Here is a 23,053-nt window from a genome sequence, read left to right on the forward strand (position 1 = left end):
CTGGCTGCAGCTTTGCGACACACCGGCCCTGCCGCACGCCCCTCATCAGCTCCTCGTCTCTTCTCTTCTGCAGCTTTTTGCCAACGACGTTCATCCAGAATGGAGTGAACAGGGACAATCTGTGCAATTTCTCCCTGCGTATATTCGACACACAGTCGAGCAGGCAGCCCAGAGGGTGAGGATCTGAGACGATCAGGGAGATTTGTGCCAGGAGATGTTTGCGGGAGCTTAGCCCGGATGCCAAGACCAATTTCCCTGCCCTGCCACCCAGCTCTGGGCCAAAAGCCTTGCTCCCAGCAGCTGCACAGAGGCTCCAGCACAGGAGCCTGCTCTGCCAGGCGGATCTGTGGCCTGTGACCCAGCCGCGGCCACATCCCGCGGCCCTGCCCCTGAGGCGTGGGCCTGGCTGTGGAGGCCGTGAGGCTGCCGCTGATGGGGGCTGCTGTGCTCTTTCCAGGTGTGCTTCGTGTGTGGTGAGAGCGGGGCCACCATCACCTGCCAGGAGACGGGCTGCGACCGCAGGTTCCATCTCCCGTGTGCCATGGAGGGTAGATGCATCACCCATTATATCCCACCGCACAGGTACCTCTTCCCCCTCCTCGCCGTCACCGGGGAAGAAGCCAGCGCTTGTCATCTCACCCATCTTTTTCCTTCTTCCCCTAGGTCCTATTGCTGGGAGCACTGCCCACAGCAGCAAGAGGAGGTGGCTCCAGAGAACACCACCTGCATCATCTGCCTGAGCCCTGTTGAAGGCAGAACAACCTATGGGACCATGATGTGCCCAGTGTGCAAACGCGCCTGGTTCCACAGGGCCTGCATCCAGGTAGGAGCCGTTCCCTCGCCCCAGGCACGGCAGGCTCTCAGCAGCACCAGAGCCTCACTCATGCTCCTTGTGTTTCTCCTGCAGAGACAGGCTCTTTCCGCCGGCATCTTTTCCTTACAGTGCCCTCTGTGTAGAAACAGGAATATATTTCTCCTGGAAATGTTATTCATGGGGATCCGAATCCCCGTAAGGTTGGTGTCATCCTGCCCGGCACTGTGCCACGCCTGGACCTGCCGCAGCAGTTGTGGCCCTCCGCTGTCCCCTAAGCCTGGGCTTTGCTCCGTGGAGGAGTTGGAAACAGGGTGTGGGGGGAAGAGCGGGGAGGCCCTGCATGTGCCCTCTGCCGGGGCAGCAGGGGCTCATCAGTTTTCCTTTCTCCGTCAGACAAGCGTCATGGGAGACCAACAGTGCATACGCGGAACTGTACCAGAGGCACAGCAGCTGCAGTGCCAGGGAGTGCCTTTGTCCAGGAGGCAGGGAGGAGGCAGAGGCAGAGGGGTAAGGTGCCAAAGCTGCACCCCGGGGCTCGGGATGGGATCTCTGTCTCAGTAAGGGCTTGAAGCAGAAGGGCTGAGAACAAGAGCTCTACTGGCCGACCCCATGCTCTGGGCGCTTTATCCTCAGAACCGTGAACCCGTTTCTTTCCCCAGGCCCTGGCAGCTGCTCCTGTGCCAGTCCTGCGCTGCTGAGGGCACGCACAGACGCTGCTCCAATTTAGAGAACAGCAGGGAGATATGGGAGTGTGAGGGCTGTGCTGGCGTGGGCACCTGTAAGTGTCAAAGCACCTGGATGTGCCGGGGCCAGGGACCCTGCAAGGCCCGGAAGTGGGTGGCTGTTGTGGGCTTGGCTCCAGGAAGGGCTGGGGCACGGCTCTGGCCTGTCCTGCCCCAGGCCTGGGAGCCGTACCCTTGACCTTCCTTCTTCCCCTTGCAGGGCCCAGAGCCAGCTCAGAGCTTGCTGGTCCCAGCTGCAGCATCCCAGCAGCATCGGGGCAGACCGTGGGTGCTCCAGCACAGGAGCCCATCAGACCGAGCACTAGCAGGCAGTTGGAATCGGGGCCACTCCGTGGCTTCCCAGTGCCTGAGTACAGCAGCCGCTCCAGCCCACCTGGGCCCCAGCGACGACGGAACCAAACCCGGTGTGACCGTCAGACCCAGACTCCCTATACACGACCAACAAGACAGGGAGAGAGAAGCCAGGCTGCGAGGAGCACCCACAGCCAGGCTGCGCCCAGGCTGTCCCAGTGCTCACCAGCACGTCTGAGCCACAGCCGCGGCACCAGAAGACAGTGGCCATCAGCATTATCCCGTGGCTTCGGAGGACTCCAAAGAGGCAGCGCCTCAAGACCCACAGGGCCTGTGCGGGTGCGAGAGCGCTCCCGCTTGCAACGTCGGGCCCAAACTCCCACCGTGCGGCGCAAAAGACGCCGTGAGCGCAGCCACACGCCAGCACCACGTGCGAAAAGGTGGGCATGCAGACAGGCTGTGTCGGGGCTATCCCAGCGCTCCCCAGCACGTGCGACCAGCAGATCCAGCAGTGCCAGCCAGGAGTCATCGCTGTCCTCCTGTAGCACCCAGCAATCAGGGAGCAGCAGCCCCAGCAGTGACAGCCGGGAGTCATCGCTGTCCTCCTATAGCTACCAGCAATCAGGGAGCAGCAGCCCCAGCAGTGACAGCCGGGAGTCATCGCTGTCCTCCTATAGCTCCCAGCAATCAGGGAGCAGCAGCCCCAGCAGTGACAGCCGGGAGTCATCGCTGTCCTCCTATAGCTCCCAGCAATCAGGGAGCAGCAGCCCCAGCAGTGACAGCTGGGAGTCATTGCTGTCCTCCTATAGCTCCCAAGAATCAGAGAGCAGCAGCCCAAGCAGTGACTGCTGGGAGTCATCGCTGTCCTCCTATAGCTCCCCGCAATCAGGGAGCAGCAGCCCCAGCAGTGACAGCCGGGAGTCATCGCTGTCCTCCTATAGCTCCCCGCAATCAGGGAGCAGCAGCCCCAGCAGTGACAGCCGGGAGTCATCGCTGTCCTCCTATAGCTCCCAGCAATCAGGGAGCAGCAGCCCCAGCAGTGACTGCTGGGAGTCATCGCTGTCCTCCTATGGCTCCCAAGAATCTGAGAGCAGCAGCTCCAGCACTGACAGCTGGGAGTCATTGCTGTCCTCCTATAGCTCCCCGCAATCAGGGAGCAGCAGCCCCAGCAGTGACAGCCGGGAGTCATCGCTGTCCTCCTATAGCTACCAGCAATCAGGGAGCAGCAGCCCCAGCAGTGACAGCTGGGAGTCATTGCTGTCCTATAGCTCCCAGCAATCAGGGAGCAGAAGCCCCAGCAGTGACAGCTGGGAGTCATCGCTGTTCTCCTATGGCTCCCAAGAATCAGAGAGCAGCAGCCCCAGCAGTGACAGCTGGGAGTCATCGCTGTCCTCCTATGGCTCCCAAGAATCAGAGAGCAGCAGCCCGAGCAGTGATAGGCAGGAGTCATCGCTGTCCTCCTATGGCTCCCAAGAATCAGAGCCCAGCAGCCCCAGCACCAGCAGGCAGCGGCCATAGGTGGCATCCTCTGGCTCCGCAGCGCTGGAACGTGGCAGCAGCTCCATGCCCACTAAGCCCCTGTGGGTGCGAGACAATTGCTACTTGCAACATTGGGCCCAAACTCCCAACACGTGGCCCGGGTACCTCCATGGGACCAGTCATGCTTCATCTCTGAGCAACAGCTCTGATCCCCCTGCATCGGCACAATAAAGGTGGCCCTTCGTCTCTGGACTGGGAGATTCCAGGCTCATTGGTTGGCTTTCTCCTCCTCCGCTCCCTTTCCCAAGGGGCAGCGTCAGGGGCTGGGCCCAGAGCGTTGTCCTCTCTCCAGGGGTCAGCAGCACCTTCCCCAGACCGACCTCCTGCACTCACCCAGCAGCCAGTCTGGCCCGCACGGCTCGATGCCAAAATCATGCACCCTGCCCCCAGCAACTTCTGACACGCCTCAGCTCTGTTCCCCTCCGGACAAGGCTATGAGCAATATCCTATCCTCATTGCCTAGCTTAGTGAGAACAGTGGCAGAGGGGCAAAGCTGCTGTTCTTCAAGAGTTCAGGTCAGTGTCACGTCTGTGTTTGTGACACAAAGGTTTCTGTCGACTGTGCTTCTACGGTAGCCAAAGGGCATTGCCTCTTCCCCAGTTCTGGGTTCTGTTCCCTAACGTGATTGCTGCTGTGCCAACGGAAGGCTTCCTTCTGCCACTACGAGCCAAGAAATCCTCTTGACTAGAGACTGCAAACACCTGGTAAGGAATTTCCGCCACAAAGTCCAGGAGGGTCAGAGCACTACCTGGTGTTGCGGGCTTGAGTCCCTTCGTGTGCCCTTTAGAGCAAAAATCCCCCACGTACTTCACAAGGAGGGTGACAGGGGCCCTGGGAAATGGCAGTCCTCTGAAAGGATTGCCCTCGTCTTGGAGACCAGTGAGTACCTTGGCAGTGCAGGAAGGAGGAAAGATGCGGTTGCAGAACGACTGCCAAGCAGCTGCTCTGTGGAAGCTGGAGGAGGGCTGGAAGGCTGAATCGAAGAATAATGGGCGACACGGCATGAAGGAAATCCCGCAGGGTGATTGTGCAGGTTCAAGCAGCCGTTTGCTCTTCAGGCAAACTGCAGGCGGTCTTACAGGTGCTGTGCACCCCAAGTGCCTTCCTGATAGGTCCTAATGCAGCTTGGAAACTGATTCAGTGGAGCAGGGGGCAGCGTCCTCCCTGAGGAAGGCAGGGGAAGCTGGGAGGGAACCTGAGAGGCTTTTGAGGAAGGGAAGGAGGTATCGAGGCAGTGAGGAAGGGAAGAAGGTACCGAGGGTGCAAAAGAGAACTCGGCGCCAGCACTTTGTCCCCCTCTTCTTGACCGCTGTGATTGGGAAGACGCGAGGTGTGGGCATGGTCGGAGCAGGTCGTGCTCTTCAGGGGGCTTGCGCGGTGAGCTGCGAGGCACTCCGAGCAGCGGTGCTCGAGTGGAGCTGGCCAAAGGGCCGTGGCCGTGCACAGCGTCGCTGTGAACCGAGGTCTTTGTTCCCTGGCACCGCTCAGCTCTGTAGGTGACGGAGCTCTCGAATGCCCTGGCGTCGGAAGGCCGAGCGAAATGTCAGGAAGCCTGGGGAGAAGGGAACCCTGAGCACCAGAGTCTGGCCTGGAAGGTGGCTGGTAGAGGAGGGTGGCTGAGGACGCTGTAAAGGCAGGAGCTGAAGGAAGCAGCCTGGGAAGCCTCTGGTCGCTCTCAGCAGCGTCAGCCAGCTGGCATTGGAGGAGGGCTTCTGGGGGCTTAAGGTTCCCGTCTTGGTCCTGAAATGCCTGGATAGGACCTGGATTCTCCAATATGGGGATGTCGGCTTCCTTTTCTCCTACTCTGGTTTTGCCCGAGACATGGTCCTGGTATGGCAGGTGAATTATTCAGGGAAGTCATCCACAGCAGGTTAATGAAATCATGATGAAGCGATGATCTAATTGTAGGGAAATAATCTGATTTATTTCTTTTCTCTAATTCCTGCAGAGCCCGACATAGCCGGAGCAATGAAACCTGTCAAAAGTCACAAGGCAAGAAGGTCCAATGTTTCCGAGATGGCAGTTCTGAGGGTGATGATGAGCCTGAGGCATCAGAAAGCAAAAGGGACAAAGAAATGCAGGTTTTATTTGTAGTTGTCTCCTTGGTTGTGGGGGGTTGATGCTATGAGAATATTAATAACAGCACCTGGCTCACGGGGAGACTGACACCTTCATTCCACATCTCTGGACAAGTGCAGTCGTCTGTGGAAACCATTCCTTGCTGCACAGAATGTAGTAGTCAAAAATGCCAACACCACACGTGACTGTTGAGTAGAAAAGCTGACTTTCTAGCTCAGCAATGAGAACTCAGCTGGGTAGTGGGTTTGGCCCAAAGTCAAATCGCATGTGACGTTTTCTTCAGAAGCGTTTTTTCATAGGAGGTTGCATTGGGTTACTGTGGTGTAGTGTCCTGCCCGAGATCCTATTTCTCCGGAGCCTTACAGCCTTACGGCTTGGACCTGGGCTAATGGGATTTGACACTAACTCTTAACGATGCTGAATTTCCTTTGTGTTTTTTCTAGTTTTTTCTCTTTACCACAGACAGAACGTGCTAGATCTTTCTTCTTCTCCAAAGATGATGAACGCCTAAGAGGTATAACGCGACTTTGTCACCCTCTTTTAGGAAAGCTATCTAGGTATTTTGGATCCTTTCAGGCATATATCTGATACTTAATTGTTTTCAGTGTTTCTGATGTTCTTGTTAAAACTATTGACTATTCGTATCAGTCACATACGCCCACACGGTTTTTGATCCAAAATATTGTGGGGTTTTTTCTTCTTAATGTCATTAATTTCAAAGTGAAAACACCCCCCCCCCAAAAAAAAAAAAAAAAAAACCACAAAAGAAAAGCAAACAAGCCCCGAAGCAAGGAAGACAACAAACCAACCAACCAAAAGCCCCACACCGCAAAAACCCCAACAACCACCCGCAGGCCACCAAAGCAATTGCTCTGGATATTCTAGCCAATTTCTTGGCAGATGCAGGGTAGTGGTGCTGAGCTTCTAATGAAACAAACGCTGTTTCGCTGCCATCTATATTTGAGCATATCAAGGAAAGCTGCTGCTGCCGTTTGTTTTTCTTAGGACGCAAGGCTGTAACATTTCTGTTGGAGGCCCCTGTGGTGGGGGGGCGCGAGGGGAATACGAAGAATGGGCCTTCTGACTTTGTTGCTGTGTCGCTCATGAGAGTTACAAAGGGGAGCACATTCAGAAGGGTGGAACCACGTTGATTTATTCTTGTTGCGCAGAGGGCCCGAAGTTATTTTGTAAATCGGTAGGCCTCGGTGAAGAAAGAGATGGTTGGGAAGACAGACGTAGATTATTGCTTGAGGTGAGTGTTTTAACATCTGTTTCTCGGTAACTGCAGCCCTGAGGGGAAGGACTTGGGGTGCTGGCTAAAAACTCAGCGTGACCCAGCAGTGCGCGCTTGCAGGCCAAAAATCAACCGTGTCCCGGGCCGCATCGAAAGCAGAGTGGGCAGCAGGTGGAGGGAGGGAGGGCGTTCTTCCCCTCTACTCCGCTGTGGTGAGACCCCCCTGCATCCAGCTCTGGAGCCCTCTGGAGCCCTGCCTAGCAGGCAGGAAAGACATGGACCTGTTGGAGAGGGTCCAGAGGAGGGCCACAGAAACCATCAGAGGGATGGAGCACCTCTCCTCTGAGGAAAGGCTGAGAGGCTTGGGTTTCTTGAGCCTGGAGAAGACAAGACTCCGAGGAGCCCTTATTGCAGCCTTTCACTTCTTCAAAGGGGGTCTGCAAGAAAAATGGGGAGAGACATTTTTAGCAGGGCCTGTTGCGATAGCATGAGGGGTAATGCTTTTAAGCTAAAAGAGGGAAGATTGAGGCTGGATGTGAGGGAGAAATTCTTTACAATGAGGGTGGTAAAATCCTGGCACAGGCTGCCCAGAGAGACGGTAGATGCCCCATCCCTGGAGACATTCGAGGCCAGGCTGGGTGTGGTTGGAGGCAGTCTGATCTAGTTGAAGAGGTCCCCGCTCGTTGCAGGGGTGTTGGACCGGATGACCGCTGAAGGTCCATCCAGCCCAAACTATTCCGCGATTCCTTTTTTCCTACTCCGGTTGCTCCCGAGACAGGGTCTGGTGTTTGTCCTGGTGTCGCAGGTGGATTATGCAGGGACGTCATCCATGGCGGGTTAATTAAAAGGGCTTTCTTCACGGTGAAGTGATGGTCAAATGGTAAGGAATCGACAACTGAAGGGAAATCATAGGGTAAGCAAATGGTGACAAAGTAATAGCGGAATGGTAATGAGAGTCACAGGAATCATTTAGATTGGAGAAGGCCCTAAAGGTCTTCGAGTCCAACCGTTAACCGAACACAGCCGCGTCCACCAGGAAACCATGTGCTGAGCTGGCCCCTGACTCGGCACTCGCTGCTGGAGCAGCCGCCCCTGTGACGTGGGTGCCGAGAGCTTGGGTGCCCACCTGTGTGCTTCACAGGCAGCCCTGTGATGCAGTGGCCGTGTCACAGTGGGGGTGTGTGGGCGAGGGTGCCCCTGCCCGTATTCGGGGCGCACGCGGGGCAGCGGTGCTGATGTCACAGTGGCCACTGTGACCAGGGGCACGGGCAGGCGTATCAAAAAGGAACGCCGGGCACAGTGCGTCACTGCGACCCGGTGAGGTGCGGAGAGGGCAGGGCAGGGACGGGGCTCTCCGCGGGCTGCAGAGGGAGGAGGGGGGCTCCACACCACAGGGCTCTGGGTTTGTGCTGCAAGCTCACCCGCGTCTCGCTTCTCCCTCAGAGGTAGCAGAGGAGCGTTTGGAGAAGAGGCCCCAGCGCTGCTGGGACGGGGACTCTCCAAACACCCAGCGTTCCTGTCTGACACACCCGCAAGGAGGTGTAAGACACCCGACTCGATGGAGCAGGGTGAGAGCAAAGTCCCCCTCCTACAGCCTGGCAGAGGGACTCTTGGGGTGGTCAGCGTGGGGCCGGGAGCATTGGCAGGGGGTGTCAGGAGCTCCCACGCCACCCTCTGCGAGAGCCCCTACTCTCTTCGGCAAGCGGGACCCGGCTGGGCAGTGGGCACCCACTTGGGACACCCGTGCCTACCATGCCCCTTCCTGCCCAAGGCTTCCAGCCCTGCCCAGCAGCCAGCTCGGCAGGGGCAGAGCAGCCCCTGGGGGCAGTGCCTCAGGGACATGTCCCCGGCCCCACAGAGGTGCTCATTCCCGGTGGCATTTGCTCTCTCCCCTCCAGCATGCATGCTGTGTCACCGGTCAGATGCAGACCCGGACATCTGCGGGCCGATAGCGGACTATCAAGGGATCTGTGCCCATTTGTTTTGCCTGGTGAGTTCCTCTGGGGCTGGCTGCAGCTTTGCGACACACCAGCCCTGCCGCACGCCCCTCATCAGCTCCTCGTCTCTTCTCTTCTGCAGCTTTTTGCCAACGACGTTCATCCAGAATGGAGTGAACAGGGACAATCTGTGCAATTTCTCCCTGCGTATATTCGACACACAGTCGAGCAGGCAGCCCAGAGGGTGAGGATCTGAGACGATCAGGGAGATTTGTGCCAGGAGATGTTTGCGGGAGCTTAGCCCGGATGCCAAGACCAATTTCCCTGCCCTGCCACCCAGCTCTGGGCCAAAAGCCTTGCTCCCAGCAGCTGCACAGAGGCTCCAGCACAGGAGCCTGCTCTGCCAGGCGGATCTGTGGCCTGTGACCCAGCCGCGGCCACATCCCGCGGCCCTGCCCCTGAGGCGTGGGCCTGGCTGTGGAGGCCGTGAGGCTGCCGCTGATGGGGGCTGCTGTGCTCTTTCGAGGTCTGCTTCGTGTGTGGTGAGAGCGGGGCCACCATCACCTGCCAGGAGACGGGCTGCGACCGCAGGTTCCATCTCCCGTGTGCCATGGAGGGTAGATGCATCACCCATTATATCCCACCGCACAGGTACCTCTTCCCCCTCCTCGCCGTCACCGGGGAAGAAGCCAGCGCTTGTCATCTCACCCATCTTTTTCCTTCTTCCCCTAGGTCCTATTGCTGGGAGCACTGCCCACAGCAGCAAGAGGAGGTGGCTCCAGAGAACACCACCTGCATCATCTGCCTGAGCCCTGTTGAAGGCAGAACAACCTATGGGACCATGATGTGCCCAGTGTGCAAACGCGCCTGGTTCCACAGGGCCTGCATCCAGGTAGGAGCCGTTCCCTCGCCCCAGGCACGGCAGGCTCTCAGCAGCACCAGAGCCTCACTCATGCTCCTTGTGTTTCTCCTGCAGAGACAGGCTCTTTCCGCCGGCATCTTTTCCTTACAGTGCCCTCTGTGTAGAAACAGGAATATATTTCTCCTGGAAATGTTATTCATGGGGATCCGAATCCCCGTAAGGTTGGTGTCATCCTGCCCGGCACTGTGCCACGCCTGGACCTGCCGCAGCAGTTGTGGCCCTCCGCTGTCCCCTAAGCCTGGGCTTTGCTCCGTGGAGGAGTTGGAAACAGGGTGTGGGGGGAAGAGCGGGGAGGCCCTGCATGTGCCCTCTGCCGGGGCAGCAGGGGCTCATCAGTTTTCCTTTCTCCGTCAGACAAGCGTCATGGGAGACCAACAGTGCATACGCGGAACTGTACCAGAGGCACAGCAGCTGCAGTGCCAGGGAGTGCCTTTGTCCAGGAGGCAGGGAGGAGGCAGAGGCAGAGGGGTAAGGTGCCAAAGCTGCACCCCGGGGCTCGGGATGGGATCTCTGTCTCAGTAAGGGCTTGAAGCAGAAGGGCTGAGAACAAGAGCTCTACTGGCCGACCCCATGCTCTGGGCGCTTTATCCTCAGAACCGTGAACCCGTTTCTTTCCCCAGGCCCTGGCAGCTGCTCCTGTGCCAGTCCTGCGCTGCTGAGGGCACGCACAGACGCTGCTCCAATTTAGAGAACAGCAGGGAGATATGGGAGTGTGAGGGCTGTGCTGGCGTGGGCACCTGTAAGTGTCAAAGCACCTGGATGTGCCGGGGCCAGGGACCCTGCAAGGCCCGGAAGTGGGTGGCTGTTGTGGGCTTGGCTCCAGGAAGGGCTGGGGCACGGCTCTGGCCTGTCCTGCCCCAGGCCTGGGAGCCGTACCCTTGACCTTCCTTCTTCCCCTTGCAGGGCCCAGAGCCAGCTCAGAGCTTGCTGGTCCCAGCTGCAGCATCCCAGCAGCATCGGGGCAGACCGTGGGTGCTCCAGCACAGGAGCCCATCAGACCGAGCACTAGCAGGCAGTTGGAATCGGGGCCACTCCGTGGCTTCCCAGTGCCTGAGTACAGCAGCCGCTCCAGCCCACCTGGGCCCCAGCGACGACGGAACCAAACCCGGTGTGACCGTCAGACCCAGACTCCCTATACACGACCAACAAGACAGGGAGAGAGAAGCCAGGCTGCGAGGAGCACCCACAGCCAGGCTGCGCCCAGGCTGTCCCAGTGCTCACCAGCACGTCTGAGCCACAGCTGCGGCACCAGAAGACAGTGGCCATCAGCATTATCCCGTGGCTTCGGAGGACTCCAAAGAGGCAGCGCCTCAAGACCCACAGGGCCTGTGCGGGTGCGAGAGCGCTCCCGCTTGCAACGTCGGGCCCAAACTCCCACCGTGCGGCGCAAAAGACGCCGTGAGCGCAGCCACACGCCAGCACCACGTGCGAAAAGGTGGGCATGCAGACAGGCTGTGTCGGGGCTATCCCAGCGCTCCCCAGCACGTGCGACCAGCAGTTCCAGCAGTGCCAGCCAGGAGTCATCACTGTCCTCCTGTAGCACCCAGCAATCAGGGAGCAGCAGCCCCAGCAGTGACAGCCGGGAGTCATTGCTGTCCTCCTATAGCTACCAGCAATCAGGGAGCAGCAGCCCCAGCAGTGACAGCCGGGAGTCATCGCTGTCCTCCTATAGCTCCCAGCAATCAAGGAGCAGCAGCCCCAGCAGTGACAGCCGGGAGTCATCGCTGTCCTCCTATAGCTCCCAGCAATCAGGGAGCAGAAGCCCCAGCAGTGACAGCTGGGAGTCATTGCTGTCCTCCTATAGCTCCCAAGAATCAGAGAGCAGCAGCCCAAGCAGTGACAGCTGGGAGTCATCGCTGTCCTCCTATGGCTCCCAAGAATCTGAGAGCAGCAGCTCCAGCACTGACAGCTGGGAGTCATTGCTGTCCTCCTATAGCTCCCCGCAATCAGGGAGCAGCAGCCCCAGCAGTGACAGCCAGGAGTCATCGCTGTCCTCCTATAGCTCCCAGCAATCAGGGAGCAGCAGCCCCAGCAGTGACAGCTGGGAGTCATTGCTGTCCTATAGCTCCCAGCAATCAGGGAGCAGAAGCCCCAGCAGTGACAGCCGGGAGTCATCGCTGTTCTCCTATGGCTCCCAAGAATCAGAGACCAGCAGCCCCAGCAGTGACAGCTGGGAGTCATTGCTGTCCTCCTATGGCTCCCAAGAATCAGAGAGCAGCAGCCCGAGCAGTGATAGGCAGGAGTCATCGCTGTCCTCCTATGGCTCCCAAGAATCAGAGCCCAGCAGCCCCAGCACCAGCAGGCAGCGGCCATAGGTGGCATCCTCTGGCTCCGCAGCGCTGGAACGTGGCAGCAGCTCCATGCCCACTAAGCCCCTGTGGGTGCGAGACAATTGCTACTTGCAACATTGGGCCCAAACTCCCAACACGTGGCCCGGGTACCTCCATGGGACCAGTCATGCTTCATCTCTGAGCAACAGCTCTGATCCCCCTGCATCGGCACAATAAAGGTGGCCCTTCGTCTCTGGACTGGGAAATTCCAGGCTCATTGGTTGGCTTTCTCCTCCTCCGCTCCCTTTCCCAAGGGGCAGTGTCAGGGGCTGGGCCCAGAGCGTTGTCCTCTCTCCAGGGGTCAGCAGCACCTTCCCCAGACCGACCTCCTGCACTCACCCAGCAGCCAGTCTGGCCCGCACGGCTCGATGCCAAAATCATGCACCCTGCCCCCAGCAACTTCTGACACGCCTCAGCTCTGTTCCCCTCCGGACAAGGCTATGAGCAATATCCTATCCTCATTGCCTAGCTTAGTGAGAACAGTGGCAGAGGGGCAAAGCTGCTGTTCTTCAAGAGTTCAGGTCAGTGTCACGTCTGTGTTTGTGACACGAAGGTTTCTGTCGACTGTGCTTCTACGGTAGCCAAAGGGCATTGCCTCTTCCCCAGTTCTGGGTTCTGTTCCCTAACGTGATTGCTGCTGTGCCAACGGAAGGCTTCCTTCTGCCACTACGAGCCAAGAAATCCTCTTGACTAGAGACTGCAAACACCTGGTAAGGAATTTCCGCCACAAAGTCCAGGAGGGTCAGAGCACTACCTGGTGTTGCGGGCTTGAGTCCCTTCGTGTGCCCTTTAGAGCAAAAATCCCCCACGTACTTCACAAGGAGGGTGACAGGGGCCCTGGGAAATGGCAGTCCTCTGAAAGGATTGCCCTCGTCTTGGAGACCAGTGAGTACCTTGGCAGTGCAGGAAGGAGGAAAGATGCGGTTGCAGAACGACTGCCAAGCAGCTGCTCTGTGGAAGCTGGAGGAGGGCTGGAAGGCTGAATCGAAGAATAATGGGCGACACGGCATGAAGGAAATCCCGCAGGGTGATTGTGCAGGTTCAAGCAGCCGTTTGCTCTTCAGGCAAACTGCAGGCGGTCTTACAGGTGCTGTGCACCCCAAGTGCCTTCCTGATAGGTCCTAATGCAGCTTGAAAACAGATTCAGTGGAGCAGGGGGCAGCGTCCTCCCTGAGGAAGGCAGGGGAAGCTGGGAGGGAACCTGAGAGGCTTTTGAGGAAGGGAAGGAGGTATCGAGGCAGTGAGGAAGGGAAGAAGGTACCGAGGGTGCAAAAGAGAACTCGGCGCCAGCATTTTGTCCCCCTCTTCTTGACCGCTGTGATTGGGAAGACGCGAGGTGTGGGCATGGTCGGAGCAGGTCGTGCTCTTCAGGGGGCTTGCGCGGTGAGCTGCGAGGCACTCCAAGCAGCGGTGCTCGAGTGGAGCTGGCCAAAGGGCCGTGGCCGTGCACAGCGTCGCTGTGAACCGAGGTCTTTGTTCCCTGGCACCGCTCAGCTCTGTAGGTGACGGAGCTCTCGAATGCCCTGGCGTCGGAAGGCCGAGCGAAATGTCAGAAAGCCTGGGGAGAAGGGAACCCTGAGCACCAGAGTCTGGCCTGGAAGGTGGCTGGTACAAGAGGGTGGCTGAGGACGCTGTAAAGGCAGGAGCTGAAGGAAGCAGCCTGGGAAGCCTCTGTTCGCTCTCAGCAGCGTCAGCCGGCTGGCATTGGAGGAGGGCTTCTGGGGGCTTAAGGTTCCCGTCTTGGTCCTGAAATGCCTGGATAGGACCTGGATTCTCCAATATGGGGATGTCGGCTTCCTTTTCTCCTACTCTGGTTTTGCCCGAGACATGGTCCTGGTATGGCAGGTGAATTATTCAGGGAAGTCATCCACAGCAGGTTAATGAAATCATGATGAAGCGATGATCTAATTGTAGGGAAATAATCTGATTTATTTCTTTTCTCTAATTCCTGCAGAGCCCGACATAGCCGGAGCAATGAAACCTGTCAAAAGTCACAAGGCAAGAAGGTCCAATGTTTCCGAGATGGCAGTTCTGAGGGTGATGATGAGCCTGAGGCATCAGAAAGCAAAAGGGACAAAGAAATGCAGGTTTTATTTGTAGTTGTCTCCTTGGTTGTGGGGGGTTGATGCTATGAGAATATTAATAACAGCACCTGGCTCACGGGGAGACTGACACCTTCATTCCACATCTCTGGACAAGTGCAGTCGTCTGTGGAAACCATTCCTTGCTGCACAGAATGTAGTAGTCAAAAATGCCAACACCACACGTGACTGTTGAGTAGAAAAGCTGACTTTCTAGCTCAGCGATGAGAACTCAGCTGGGTAGTGGGTTTGGCCCAAAGTCAAATCGCATGTGACGTTTTCTTCAGAAGCGTTTTTTCATAGGAGGTTGCATTGGGTTACTGTGGTGTAGTGTCCTGCCCAAGATCCTATTTCTCCGGTGCCTTACAGCCTTACAGCTTGGACCTGGGCTAATGGGATTTGACACTAACTCTTAACGATGCTGAATTTCCTTTGTGTTTTTTCTAGTTTTTTCTCTTTACCACAGACAGAACGTGCTAGATCTTTCTTCTTCTCCAAAGATGATGAACGCCTAAGAGGTATAACGCGACTTTGTCACCCTCTTTTCGAAAAGCTATCTAGGTATTTTGGATCCTTTCAGGCATATATCTGATACTTAATTGTTTTCAGTGTTTCTGATGTTCTTGTTAAAACTATTGACTATTCGTATCAGTCACCATACGCCCACACGGTTTTTGATCCAAAATATTGTGGGGGTTTTTCTTCTTAATGTCATTAATTTCAAAGTGAGAACACCCCCCCCCCCCCCAAAAAAAAAACAAAAACAAAACACAAAAGAAAAGCAAACAAGCCCCAAAGCAAGGAAGACAACAAACCAACCAACCAAAAGCCCCACACCGCAAAAACCCCAACAACCACCCGCAGGCCACCAAAGCAATTGCTCTGGATATTCTAGCCAATTTCGTGGCAGATGCGGGGTAGTGGTGCTGAGCTTCTAATGAAACAAACGCTGTTTCGCTGCCATCTATATTTGAGCGTATCAAGGAAAGCTGCTGCTGCCGTTTGTTTTTCTTAGGACGCAAGGCTGTAATATTTCTGTTGGAGGCCCCTGTGGTGGGGGGGGCGTGAGGGGAATACGAAGAATGGGCCTTCTGACTTTGTTGCTGTGTCGCTCATGAGAGTTACAAAGGGGAGCACATTCAGAAGGGTGGAACCACGTTGATTTATTCTTGTTGCGCAGAGGGCCCGAAGTTATTTTGTAAATCGGTAGGCCTCGGTGAAGAAAGAGATGGTTGGGAAGACAGACGTAGATTATTGCTTGAGGTGAGTGTTTTAACATCTGTTTCTCGGTAACTGCAGCCCTGAGGGGAAGGACTTGGGGTGCTGGCTAAAAACTCAGCGTGACCCAGCAGTGCGCGCTTGCAGGCCAAAAATCAACCGTGTCCCGGGCCGCATCCAAAGGAGAGTGGGCAGCAGGTGGAGGGAGGGAGGGCGTTCTTCCCCTCTACTCCGCTGTGGTGAGACCCCCCTGCATCCAGCTCTGGAGCCCTCTGGAGCCCTGCCTAGCAGGCAGGAAAGACATGGACCTGTTGGAGAGGGTCCAGAGGAGGGCCACAGAAACCATCAGAGGGATGGAGCACCTCTCCTCTGAGGAAAGGCTGAGAGGCTTGGGTTTCTTGAGCCTGGAGAAGACAAGACTCCGAGGAGCCCTTATTGCAGCCTTTCACTTCTTCAAAGGGGGTCTGCAAGAAAAATGGGGAGGGACATTTTTAGCAGGGCCTGTTGCGATAGCATGAGGGGTAATGCTTTTAAGCTAAAAGAGGGAAGATTGAGGCTGGATGTGAGGGAGAAATTCTTTACAATGAGGGTGGTAAAATCCTGGCACAGGCTGCCCAGAGAGACGGTAGATGCCCCATCCCTGGAGACATTCGAGGCCAGGCTGGGTGTGGTTGGAGGCAGTCTGATCTAGTTGAAGAGGTCCCCGCTCGTTGCAGGGGTGTTGGACCGGATGACCGCTGAAGGTCCATCCAGCCCAAACTATTCCGCGATTCCTTTTTTCCTACTCCGGTTGCTCCCGAGACAGGGTCTGGTGTTTGTCCTGGTGTCGCAGGTGGATTATGCAGGGACGTCATCCATGGCGGGTTAATTAAAAGGGCTTTCTTCACGGTGAAGTGATGGTCAAATGGTAAGGAATCGACAACTGAAGGGAAATCATAGGGTAAGCAAATGGTGACAAAGTAATAGCGGAATGGTAATGAGAGTCACAGGAATCATTTAGATTGGAGAAGGCCCTAAAGGTCTTCGAGTCCAACCGTTAACCGAACACAGCCGCGTCCACCAGGAAACCATGTGCTGAGCTGGCCCCTGACTCGGCACTCGCTGCTGGAGCAGCCGCCCCTGTGACGTGGGTGCCGAGAGCTTGGGTGCCCGCCTGTGTGCTTCACAGGCAGCCCTGTGATGCAGTGGCCGTGTCACAGTGGGGGTGTGTGGGCGAGGGTGCCCCTGCCCGTATTCGGGGCGCACGCGGGGCAGCGGTGCTGATGTCACAGTGGCCACTGTGACCAGGGGCACGGGCAGGCGTATCAAAAAGGAACGCCGGGCACAGTGCGTCACTGCGACCCGGTGAGGTGCGGAGAGGGCAGGGCAGGGACGGGGCTCTCCGCGGGCTGCAGAGGGAGGAGGGGGGCTCCACACCACAGGGCTCTGGGTTTGTGCTGCAAGCTCACCCGCGTCTCGCTTCTCCCTCAGAGGTAGCAGAGGAGCGTTTGGAGAAGAGGCCCCAGCGCTGCTGGGACGGGGACTCTCCAAACACCCAGCGTTCCTGTCTGACACACCCGCAAGGAGGTGTAAGACACCTGACTCGATGGAGCAGGGTGAGAGCAAAGTCCCCCTCCTACAGCCTGGCAGAGGGACTCTTGGGGTGGTCAGCGTGGGGCCGGGAGCATTGGCAGGGGGTGTCAGGAGCTCCCACGCCACCCTCTGCGAGGGCCCCTACTCTCTTCGGCAAGCGGGACCCGGCTGGGCAGTGGGCACCCACTTGGGACACCTGTGCCTACCATGCCCCTTCCTGCCCAAGGCTTCCAGCCCTGCCCAGCAGCCAGCTCGGCAGGGGCAGAGCAGCCCCTGGGGGCAGTGCCTCAGGGACGTGTCCCCGGCCCCACAGAGGTGCTCATTCCCGGTGGCATTTGCTCTCTCCCCTCCAGCATGCATGCTGTGTCACCGGTCAGATGCAGACCCGGACATCTGCGGGCCGATAGCGGACTATCAAGGGATCTGTGCCCATTTGTTTTGCCTGGTGAGTTCCTCTGGGGCTGGCTGCAGCTTTGCGACACACCGGCCCTGCCGCACGCCCCTCATCAGCTCCTCGTCTCTTCTCTTCTGCAGCTTTTTGCCAATGACGTTCATCCAGAATGGAGTGAACAGGGACAATCTGTGCAATTTCTCCCTGCGTATATTCGACACACAGTCGAGCAGGCAGCCCAGAGGGTGAGGATCTGAGACGATCAGGGAGATTTGTGCCAGGAGATGTTTGCGGGAGCTTAGCCCGGATGCCAAGACCAATTTCCCTGCCCTGCCACCCAGCTCTGGGCCAAAAGCCTTGCTCCCAGCAGCTGCACAGAGGCTCCAGCACAGGAGCCTGCTCTGCCAGGCGGATCTGTGGCCTGTGACCCAGCCGCGGCCACATCCCGCGGCCCTGCCCCTGAGGCGTGGGCCTGGCTGTGGAGGCCGTGAGGCTGCCGCTGATGGGGGCTGCTGTGCTCTTTCCAGGTGTGCTTCGTGTGTGGTGAGAGCGGGGCCACCATCACCTGCCAGGAGACGGGCTGCGACCGCAGGTTCCATCTCCCGTGTGCCATGGAGGGTAGATGCATCACCCATTATATCCCACCGCACAGGTACCTCTTCCCCCTCCTCGCCGTCACCGGGGAAGAAGCCAGCGCTTGTCATCTCACCCATCTTTTTCCTTCTTCCCCTAGGTCCTATTGCTGGGAGCACTGCCCACAGCAGCAAGAGGAGGTGGCTCCAGAGAACACCACCTGCATCATCTGCCTGAGCCCTGTTGAAGGCAGAACAACCTATGGGACCATGATGTGCCCAGTGTGCAAACGCGCCTGGTTCCACAGGGCCTGCATCCAGGTAGGAGCCGTTCCCTCGCCCCAGGCACGGCAGGCTCTCAGCAGCACCAGAGCCTCACTCATGCTCCTTGTGTTTCTCCTGCAGAGACAGGCTCTTTCCGCCGGCATCTTTTCCTTACAGTGCCCTCTGTGTAGAAACAGGAATATATTTCTCCTGGAAATGTTATTCATGGGGATCCGAATCCCCGTAAGGTTGGTGTCATCCTGCCCGGCACTGTGCCACGCCTGGACCTGCCGCAGCAGTTGTGGCCCTCCGCTGTCCCCTAAGCCTGGGCTTTGCTCCGTGGAGGAGTTGGAAACAGGGTGTGGGGGGAAGAGCGGGGAGGCCCTGCATGTGCCCTCTGCCGGGGCAGCAGGGGCTCATCAGTTTTCCTTTCTCCGTCAGACAAGCGTCATGGGAGACCAACAGTGCATACGCGGAACTGTACCAGAGGCACAGCAGCTGCAGTGCCAGGGAGTGCCTTTGTCCAGGAGGCAGGGAGGAGGCAGAGGCAGAGGGGTAAGGTGCCAAAGCTGCACCCCGGGGCTCGGGATGGGATCTCTGTCTCAGTAAGGGCTTGAAGCAGAAGGGCTGAGAACAAGAGCTCTACTGGCCGACCCCATGCTCTGGGCGCTTTATCCTCAGAACCGTGAACCCGTTTCTTTCCCCAGGCCCTGGCAGCTGCTCCTGTGCCAGTCCTGCGCTGCTGAGGGCACGCACAGACGCTGCTCCAATTTAGAGAACAGCAGGGAGATATGGGAGTGTGAGGGCTGTGCTGGCGTGGGCACCTGTAAGTGTCAAAGCACCTGGATGTGCCGGGGCCAGGGACCCTGCAAGGCCCGGAAGTGGGTGGCTGTTGTGGGCTTGGCTCCAGGAAGGGCTGGGGCACGGCTCTGGCCTGTCCTGCCCCAGGCCTGGGAGCCGTACCCTTGACCTTCCTTCTTCCCCTTGCAGGGCCCAGAGCCAGCTCAGAGCTTGCTGGTCCCAGCTGCAGCATCCCAGCAGCATCGGGGCAGACCGTGGGTGCTCCAGCACAGGAGCCCATCAGACCGAGCACTAGCAGGCAGTTGGAATCGGGGCCACTCCGTGGCTTCCCAGTGCCTGAGTACAGCAGCCGCTCCAGCCCACCTGGGCCCCAGCGACGACGGAACCAAACCCGGTGTGACCGTCAGACCCAGACTCCCTATACACGACCAACAAGACAGGGAGAGAGAAGCCAGGCTGCGAGGAGCACCCACAGCCAGGCTGCGCCCAGGCTGTCCCAGTGCTCACCAGCACGTCTGAGCCACAGCCGCGGCACCAGAAGACAGTGGCCATCAGCATTATCCCGTGGCTTCGGAGGACTCCAAAGAGGCAGCGCCTCAAGACCCACAGGGCCTGTGCGGGTGCGAGAGCGCTCCCGCTTGCAACGTCGGGCCCAAACTCCCACCGTGCGGCGCAAAAGACGCCGTGAGCGCAGCCACACGCCAGCACCACGTGCAAAAAGGTGGGCATGCAGACAGGCTGTGTCGGGGCTATCCCAGCGCTCCCCAGCACGTGCGACCAGCAGTTCCAGCAGTGCCAGCCAGGAGTCATCGCTGTCCTCCTGTAGCACCCAGCAATCAGGGAGCAGAAGCCCCAGCAGTGACAGCCGGGAGTCATCGCTGTCCTCCTATAGCTCCCAGCAATCAGGGAGCAGCAGCCCCAGCAGTGACAGCCGGGAGTCATCGCTGTCCTCCTATAGCTCCCAGCAATCAGGGAGCAGCAGCCCCAGCAGTGACAGCCGGGAGTCATCGCTGTCCTCCTATAGCTACCAGCAATCAGGGAGCAGCAGCCCCAGCAGTGACAGCCGGGAGTCATCGCTGTCCTCCTATAGCTCCCAGCAATCAGGGAGCAGAAGCCCCAGCAGTGACAGCTGGGAGTCATCGCTGTTCTCCTATGGCTCCCAAGAATCAGAGAGCAGCAGCCCCAGCAGTGACAGCTGGGAGTCATCGCTGTCCTCCTATGGCTCCCAAGAATCAGAGAGCAGCAGCCCCAGCAGTGACAGCCGGGAGTCATCGCTGTCCTCCTATAGCTCCCAGCAATCAGGGAGCAGAAGCCCCAGCAGTGACAGCCGGGAGTCATCGCTGTCCTCCTATGGCTCCCAGCAATCAAGGAGCAGCAGCCCCAGCAGTGACTGCTGGGAGTCATCGCTGTCCTCCTATGGCTCCCAAGAATCTGAGAGCAGCAGCTCCAGCAGTGACAGCTGGGAGTCATTGCTGTCCTCCTATAGCTCCCCGCAATCAGGGAGCAGCAGCCCCAGCAGTGACAGCCAGGAGTCATCGCTGTCCTCCTATAGCTCCCAGCAATCAGGGAGCAGCAGCCCCAGCAGTGACAGCTGGGAGTCATTGCTGTCCTATAGCTCCCAGCAATCAGGGAGCAGAAGCCCCAGCAGTGACAGCTGGGAGTCATCGCTGTTCTCCTATGGCTCCCAAGAATCAGAGACCAGCAGCCCCAGCAGTGACAGCTGGGAGTCATCGCTGTCCTCCTATGGCTCCCAAGAATCAGAGAGCAGCAGCCCGAGCAGTGATAGGCAGGAGTCATCGCTGTCCTCCTATGGCTCCCAAGAATCAGAGCCCAGCAGCCCCAGCACCAGCAGGCATCGGCCATAGGTGGCATCCTCTGGCTCCGCAGCGCTGGAACGTGGCAGCAGCTCCATGCCCACTAAGCCCCTGTGGGTGCGAGACAATTGCTACTTGCAACATTGGGCCCAAACTCCCAACACGTGGCCCGGGTACCTCCATGGGACCAGTCATGCTTCATCTCTGAGCAACAGCTCTGATCCCCCTGCATCGGCACAATAAAGGTGGCCCTTCGTCTCTGGACTGGGAGATTCCAGGCTCATTGGTTGGCTTTCTCCTCCTCCGCTCCCTTTCCCAAGGGGCAGCGTCAGGGGCTGGGCCCAGAGCGTTGTCCTCTCTCCAGGGGTCAGCAGCACCTTCCCCAGACCGACCTCCTGCACTCACCCAGCAGCCAGTCTGGCCCGCACGGCTCGATGCCAAAATCATGCACCCTGCCCCCAGCAACTTCTGACACGCCTCAGCTCTGTTCCCCTCCGGACAAGGCTATGAGCAATATCCTATCCTCATTGCCTAGCTTAGTGAGAACAGTGGCAGAGGGGCAAAGCTGCTGTTCTTCAAGAGTTCAGGTCAGTGTCACGTCTGTGTTTGTGACACGAAGGTTTCTGTCGACTGTGCTTCTACGGTAGCCAAAGGGCATTGCCTCTTCCCCAGTTCTGGGTTCTGTTCCCCAACGTGATTGCTGCTGTGCCAACGGAAGGCTTCCTTCTGCCACTACGAGCCAAGAAATCCTCTTGACTAGAGACAGCAAACACCTGGTAAGGAATTTCCGCCACAAAGTCCAGGAGGGTCAGAGCACTACCTGGTGTTGCGGGCTTGAGTCCCTTCGTGTGCCCTTTAGAGCAAAAATCCCCCACGTACTTCACAAGGAGGGTGACAGGGGCCCTGGGAAATGGCAGTCCTCTGAAAGGATTGCCCTCGTCTTGGAGACCAGTGAGTACCTTGGCAGTGCAGGAAGGAGGAAAGATGCGGTTGCAGAACGACTGCCAAGCAGCTGCTCTGTGGAAGCTGGAGGAGGGCTGGAAGGCTGAATCGAAGAATAATGGGCGACACGGCATGAAGGAAATCCCGCAGGGTGATTGTGCAGGTTCAAGCAGCCGTTTGCTCTTCAGGCAAACTGCAGGCGGTCTTACAGGTGCTGTGCACCCCAAGTGCCTTCCTGATAGGTCCTAATGCAGCTTGAAAACTGATTCAGTGGAGCAGGGGGCAGCGTTCTCCCTGAGGAAGGCAGGGGAAGCTGGGAGGGAACCTGAGAGGCTTTTGAGGAAGGGAAGAAGGTACCGAGGGCGCAAAAGAGAACTCGGCGCCAGCACTTTGTTCCCCTCTTCTTGACCGCTGTGATTGGGAAGACGCGAGGTGTGGGCATGGTCGGAGCAGGTCGTGCTCTTCAGGGGGCTTGCGAAATGTCAGGAAGCCTGGGGAGAAGGGAACCCTGAGCACCAGAGTCTGGCCTGGAAGGTGGCTGGTACAAGAGGGTGGCTGAGGACGCTGTAAAGGCAGGAGCTGAAGGAAGCAGCCTGGGAAGCCTCTGGTCGCTCTCAGCAGCGTCAGCCAGCTGGCATTGGAGGAGGGCTTCTGGGGGCTTAAGGTTCCCGTCTTGGTCCTGAAATGCCTGGATAGGACCTGGATTCTCCAATATGGGGATGTCGGCTTCCTTTTCTCCTACTCTGGTTGTGCCCGACACAGTGTCTCGTGTTTGTTCTTTTGTCGCAGGCGGATTATTCAGGGAAGTCATCCTGCAATAAAAATGGGGAGAGTCCTTTTTCGCAGGTGACTTTTATACTGAAGTCATCTTTGTTGTGTTAACTGAGGAGTGCTGTCTTCATGGTGAAGAGATGCTCACATGGCATGGAATTTAAGGAAAACTACAGAGAAAGCAAGTGGTGATTAAGGCACTGTGGAATGGTGATTCGAGCCACAGACGTTGCTGCCGCTATTGGCGAAGGGCAGTAAAACCGTTGGAGCTGCGCGGTGCAGCTCTGCTCGGGTCTGCTCCTACTGCTCACAGCTCACTGGGCAAGAGCCGGAAGCGCACTCGCAGCCGAGCCGGTGGTGCGGCCGCAGGACACGGTCAGCGGCTTCAAGGTCGCGGCTGCCCCGGCGGTCCCGGGCGGCCTGCGGGAGAGACCGAGAGCAGCCCCCCGCCACCCCGCGCGTCCGGCTGCGCAGCCGCCCGCTGCCGCCTGCCGCTGTCACTGCGGCTCCATGCTCCTGCCCGGAAACATAGTCACTGCAACGGTGGTTCCGAGGGTCGTTGCTGGCGATGGCGTCATAAGCGTTGTTTCTTGATGTAGCTGTTTGCTTTCTGTTGTTGGTTTGTTATTCGTGTCTTGTGGGAAGTCCGCTTTTCCCCTTAGTGCGTTTCTCTCACACCTTCCGCTGCTCGCAGACCCAAACCTCGTGTACCCTGCTGCCAAGGCAGCTGCCGGAACC

The 23,053-nt window shown here is 58.0% G+C and overlaps 3 protein-coding genes across 3 annotated transcripts; all 3 read left to right on the top strand.

Annotated features, from left to right (window-relative positions):
- The first annotated feature begins 541 nt into the window (after positions 1-541).
- On the top strand, positions 542-8,830 carry LOC136018549 (G2/M phase-specific E3 ubiquitin-protein ligase-like). Its single transcript, XM_065687878.1, has 10 exons — positions 542-582; positions 664-823; positions 908-1,014; positions 1,208-1,321; positions 5,336-5,464; positions 5,910-5,980; positions 6,636-6,718; positions 8,144-8,268; positions 8,599-8,690; positions 8,780-8,830. Exons 1-8 carry the CDS (start codon positions 542-544, stop codon positions 8,147-8,149), a joined length of 711 nt encoding a protein of 236 aa, XP_065543950.1. The 3' UTR covers positions 8,150-8,268; positions 8,599-8,690; positions 8,780-8,830.
- LOC136018550 (PHD finger protein 7-like) lies at positions 8,259-16,664 on the top strand. Its single transcript, XM_065687879.1, has 11 exons — positions 8,259-8,268; positions 8,599-8,690; positions 8,780-8,881; positions 9,164-9,288; positions 9,370-9,529; positions 9,614-9,720; positions 9,914-10,027; positions 13,844-13,972; positions 14,418-14,488; positions 15,181-15,233; positions 16,659-16,664. The coding sequence occupies exons 1-11, from the start codon at positions 8,259-8,261 to the stop codon at positions 16,662-16,664; spliced, it is 969 nt and encodes a 322-aa protein (XP_065543951.1).
- A 109-nt stretch (positions 16,665-16,773) lies between these two features.
- LOC136018552 (PHD finger protein 7-like) lies at positions 16,774-19,490 on the top strand. Its single transcript, XM_065687880.1, has 8 exons — positions 16,774-16,783; positions 17,114-17,205; positions 17,295-17,396; positions 17,679-17,803; positions 17,885-18,044; positions 18,129-18,235; positions 18,429-18,542; positions 18,978-19,490. Exons 1-8 carry the CDS (start codon positions 16,774-16,776, stop codon positions 19,081-19,083), a joined length of 816 nt encoding a protein of 271 aa, XP_065543952.1. The 3' UTR covers positions 19,084-19,490.
- The last annotated feature ends 3,563 nt before the right edge of the window (positions 19,491-23,053 follow it).

The sequence above is a fragment of the Lathamus discolor genome, chromosome 7 (genome assembly GCF_037157495.1).
Source record: "Lathamus discolor isolate bLatDis1 chromosome 7, bLatDis1.hap1, whole genome shotgun sequence".
Taxonomy (NCBI): domain Eukaryota; kingdom Metazoa; phylum Chordata; class Aves; order Psittaciformes; family Psittacidae; genus Lathamus; species Lathamus discolor.

What these genes read in the sequence shown, in the direction of transcription:
- LOC136018552 (XM_065687880.1), top strand. An exon ending in TCGAGCAGGCAGCCCAGAGG is followed by an intron (nt 17,397 to 17,678) that starts GTGAGGATCTGA and finishes TGCTCTTTCCAG; the next exon opens with GTGTGCTTCGTGTGTGGTGA. An exon ending in GGGATCCGAATCCCCGTAAG is followed by an intron (nt 18,236 to 18,428) that starts GTTGGTGTCATC and finishes TTTCTCCGTCAG; the next exon opens with ACAAGCGTCATGGGAGACCA.
- LOC136018550 (XM_065687879.1), top strand. An exon ending in CATTATATCCCACCGCACAG is followed by an intron (nt 9,289 to 9,369) that starts GTACCTCTTCCC and finishes TTCTTCCCCTAG; the next exon opens with GTCCTATTGCTGGGAGCACT. An exon ending in TCCACAGGGCCTGCATCCAG is followed by an intron (nt 9,530 to 9,613) that starts GTAGGAGCCGTT and finishes TTTCTCCTGCAG; the next exon opens with AGACAGGCTCTTTCCGCCGG.
- LOC136018549 (XM_065687878.1), top strand. Translation starts at nt 542, where the DNA reads ATGGAGGGTAGATGCATCACCCATTATATCCCACCGCACAG. An exon ending in CATTATATCCCACCGCACAG is followed by an intron (nt 583 to 663) that starts GTACCTCTTCCC and finishes TTCTTCCCCTAG; the next exon opens with GTCCTATTGCTGGGAGCACT. An exon ending in AGCAAAAGGGACAAAGAAAT is followed by an intron (nt 5,465 to 5,909) that starts GCAGGTTTTATT and finishes TGTTTTTTCTAG; the next exon opens with TTTTTTCTCTTTACCACAGA.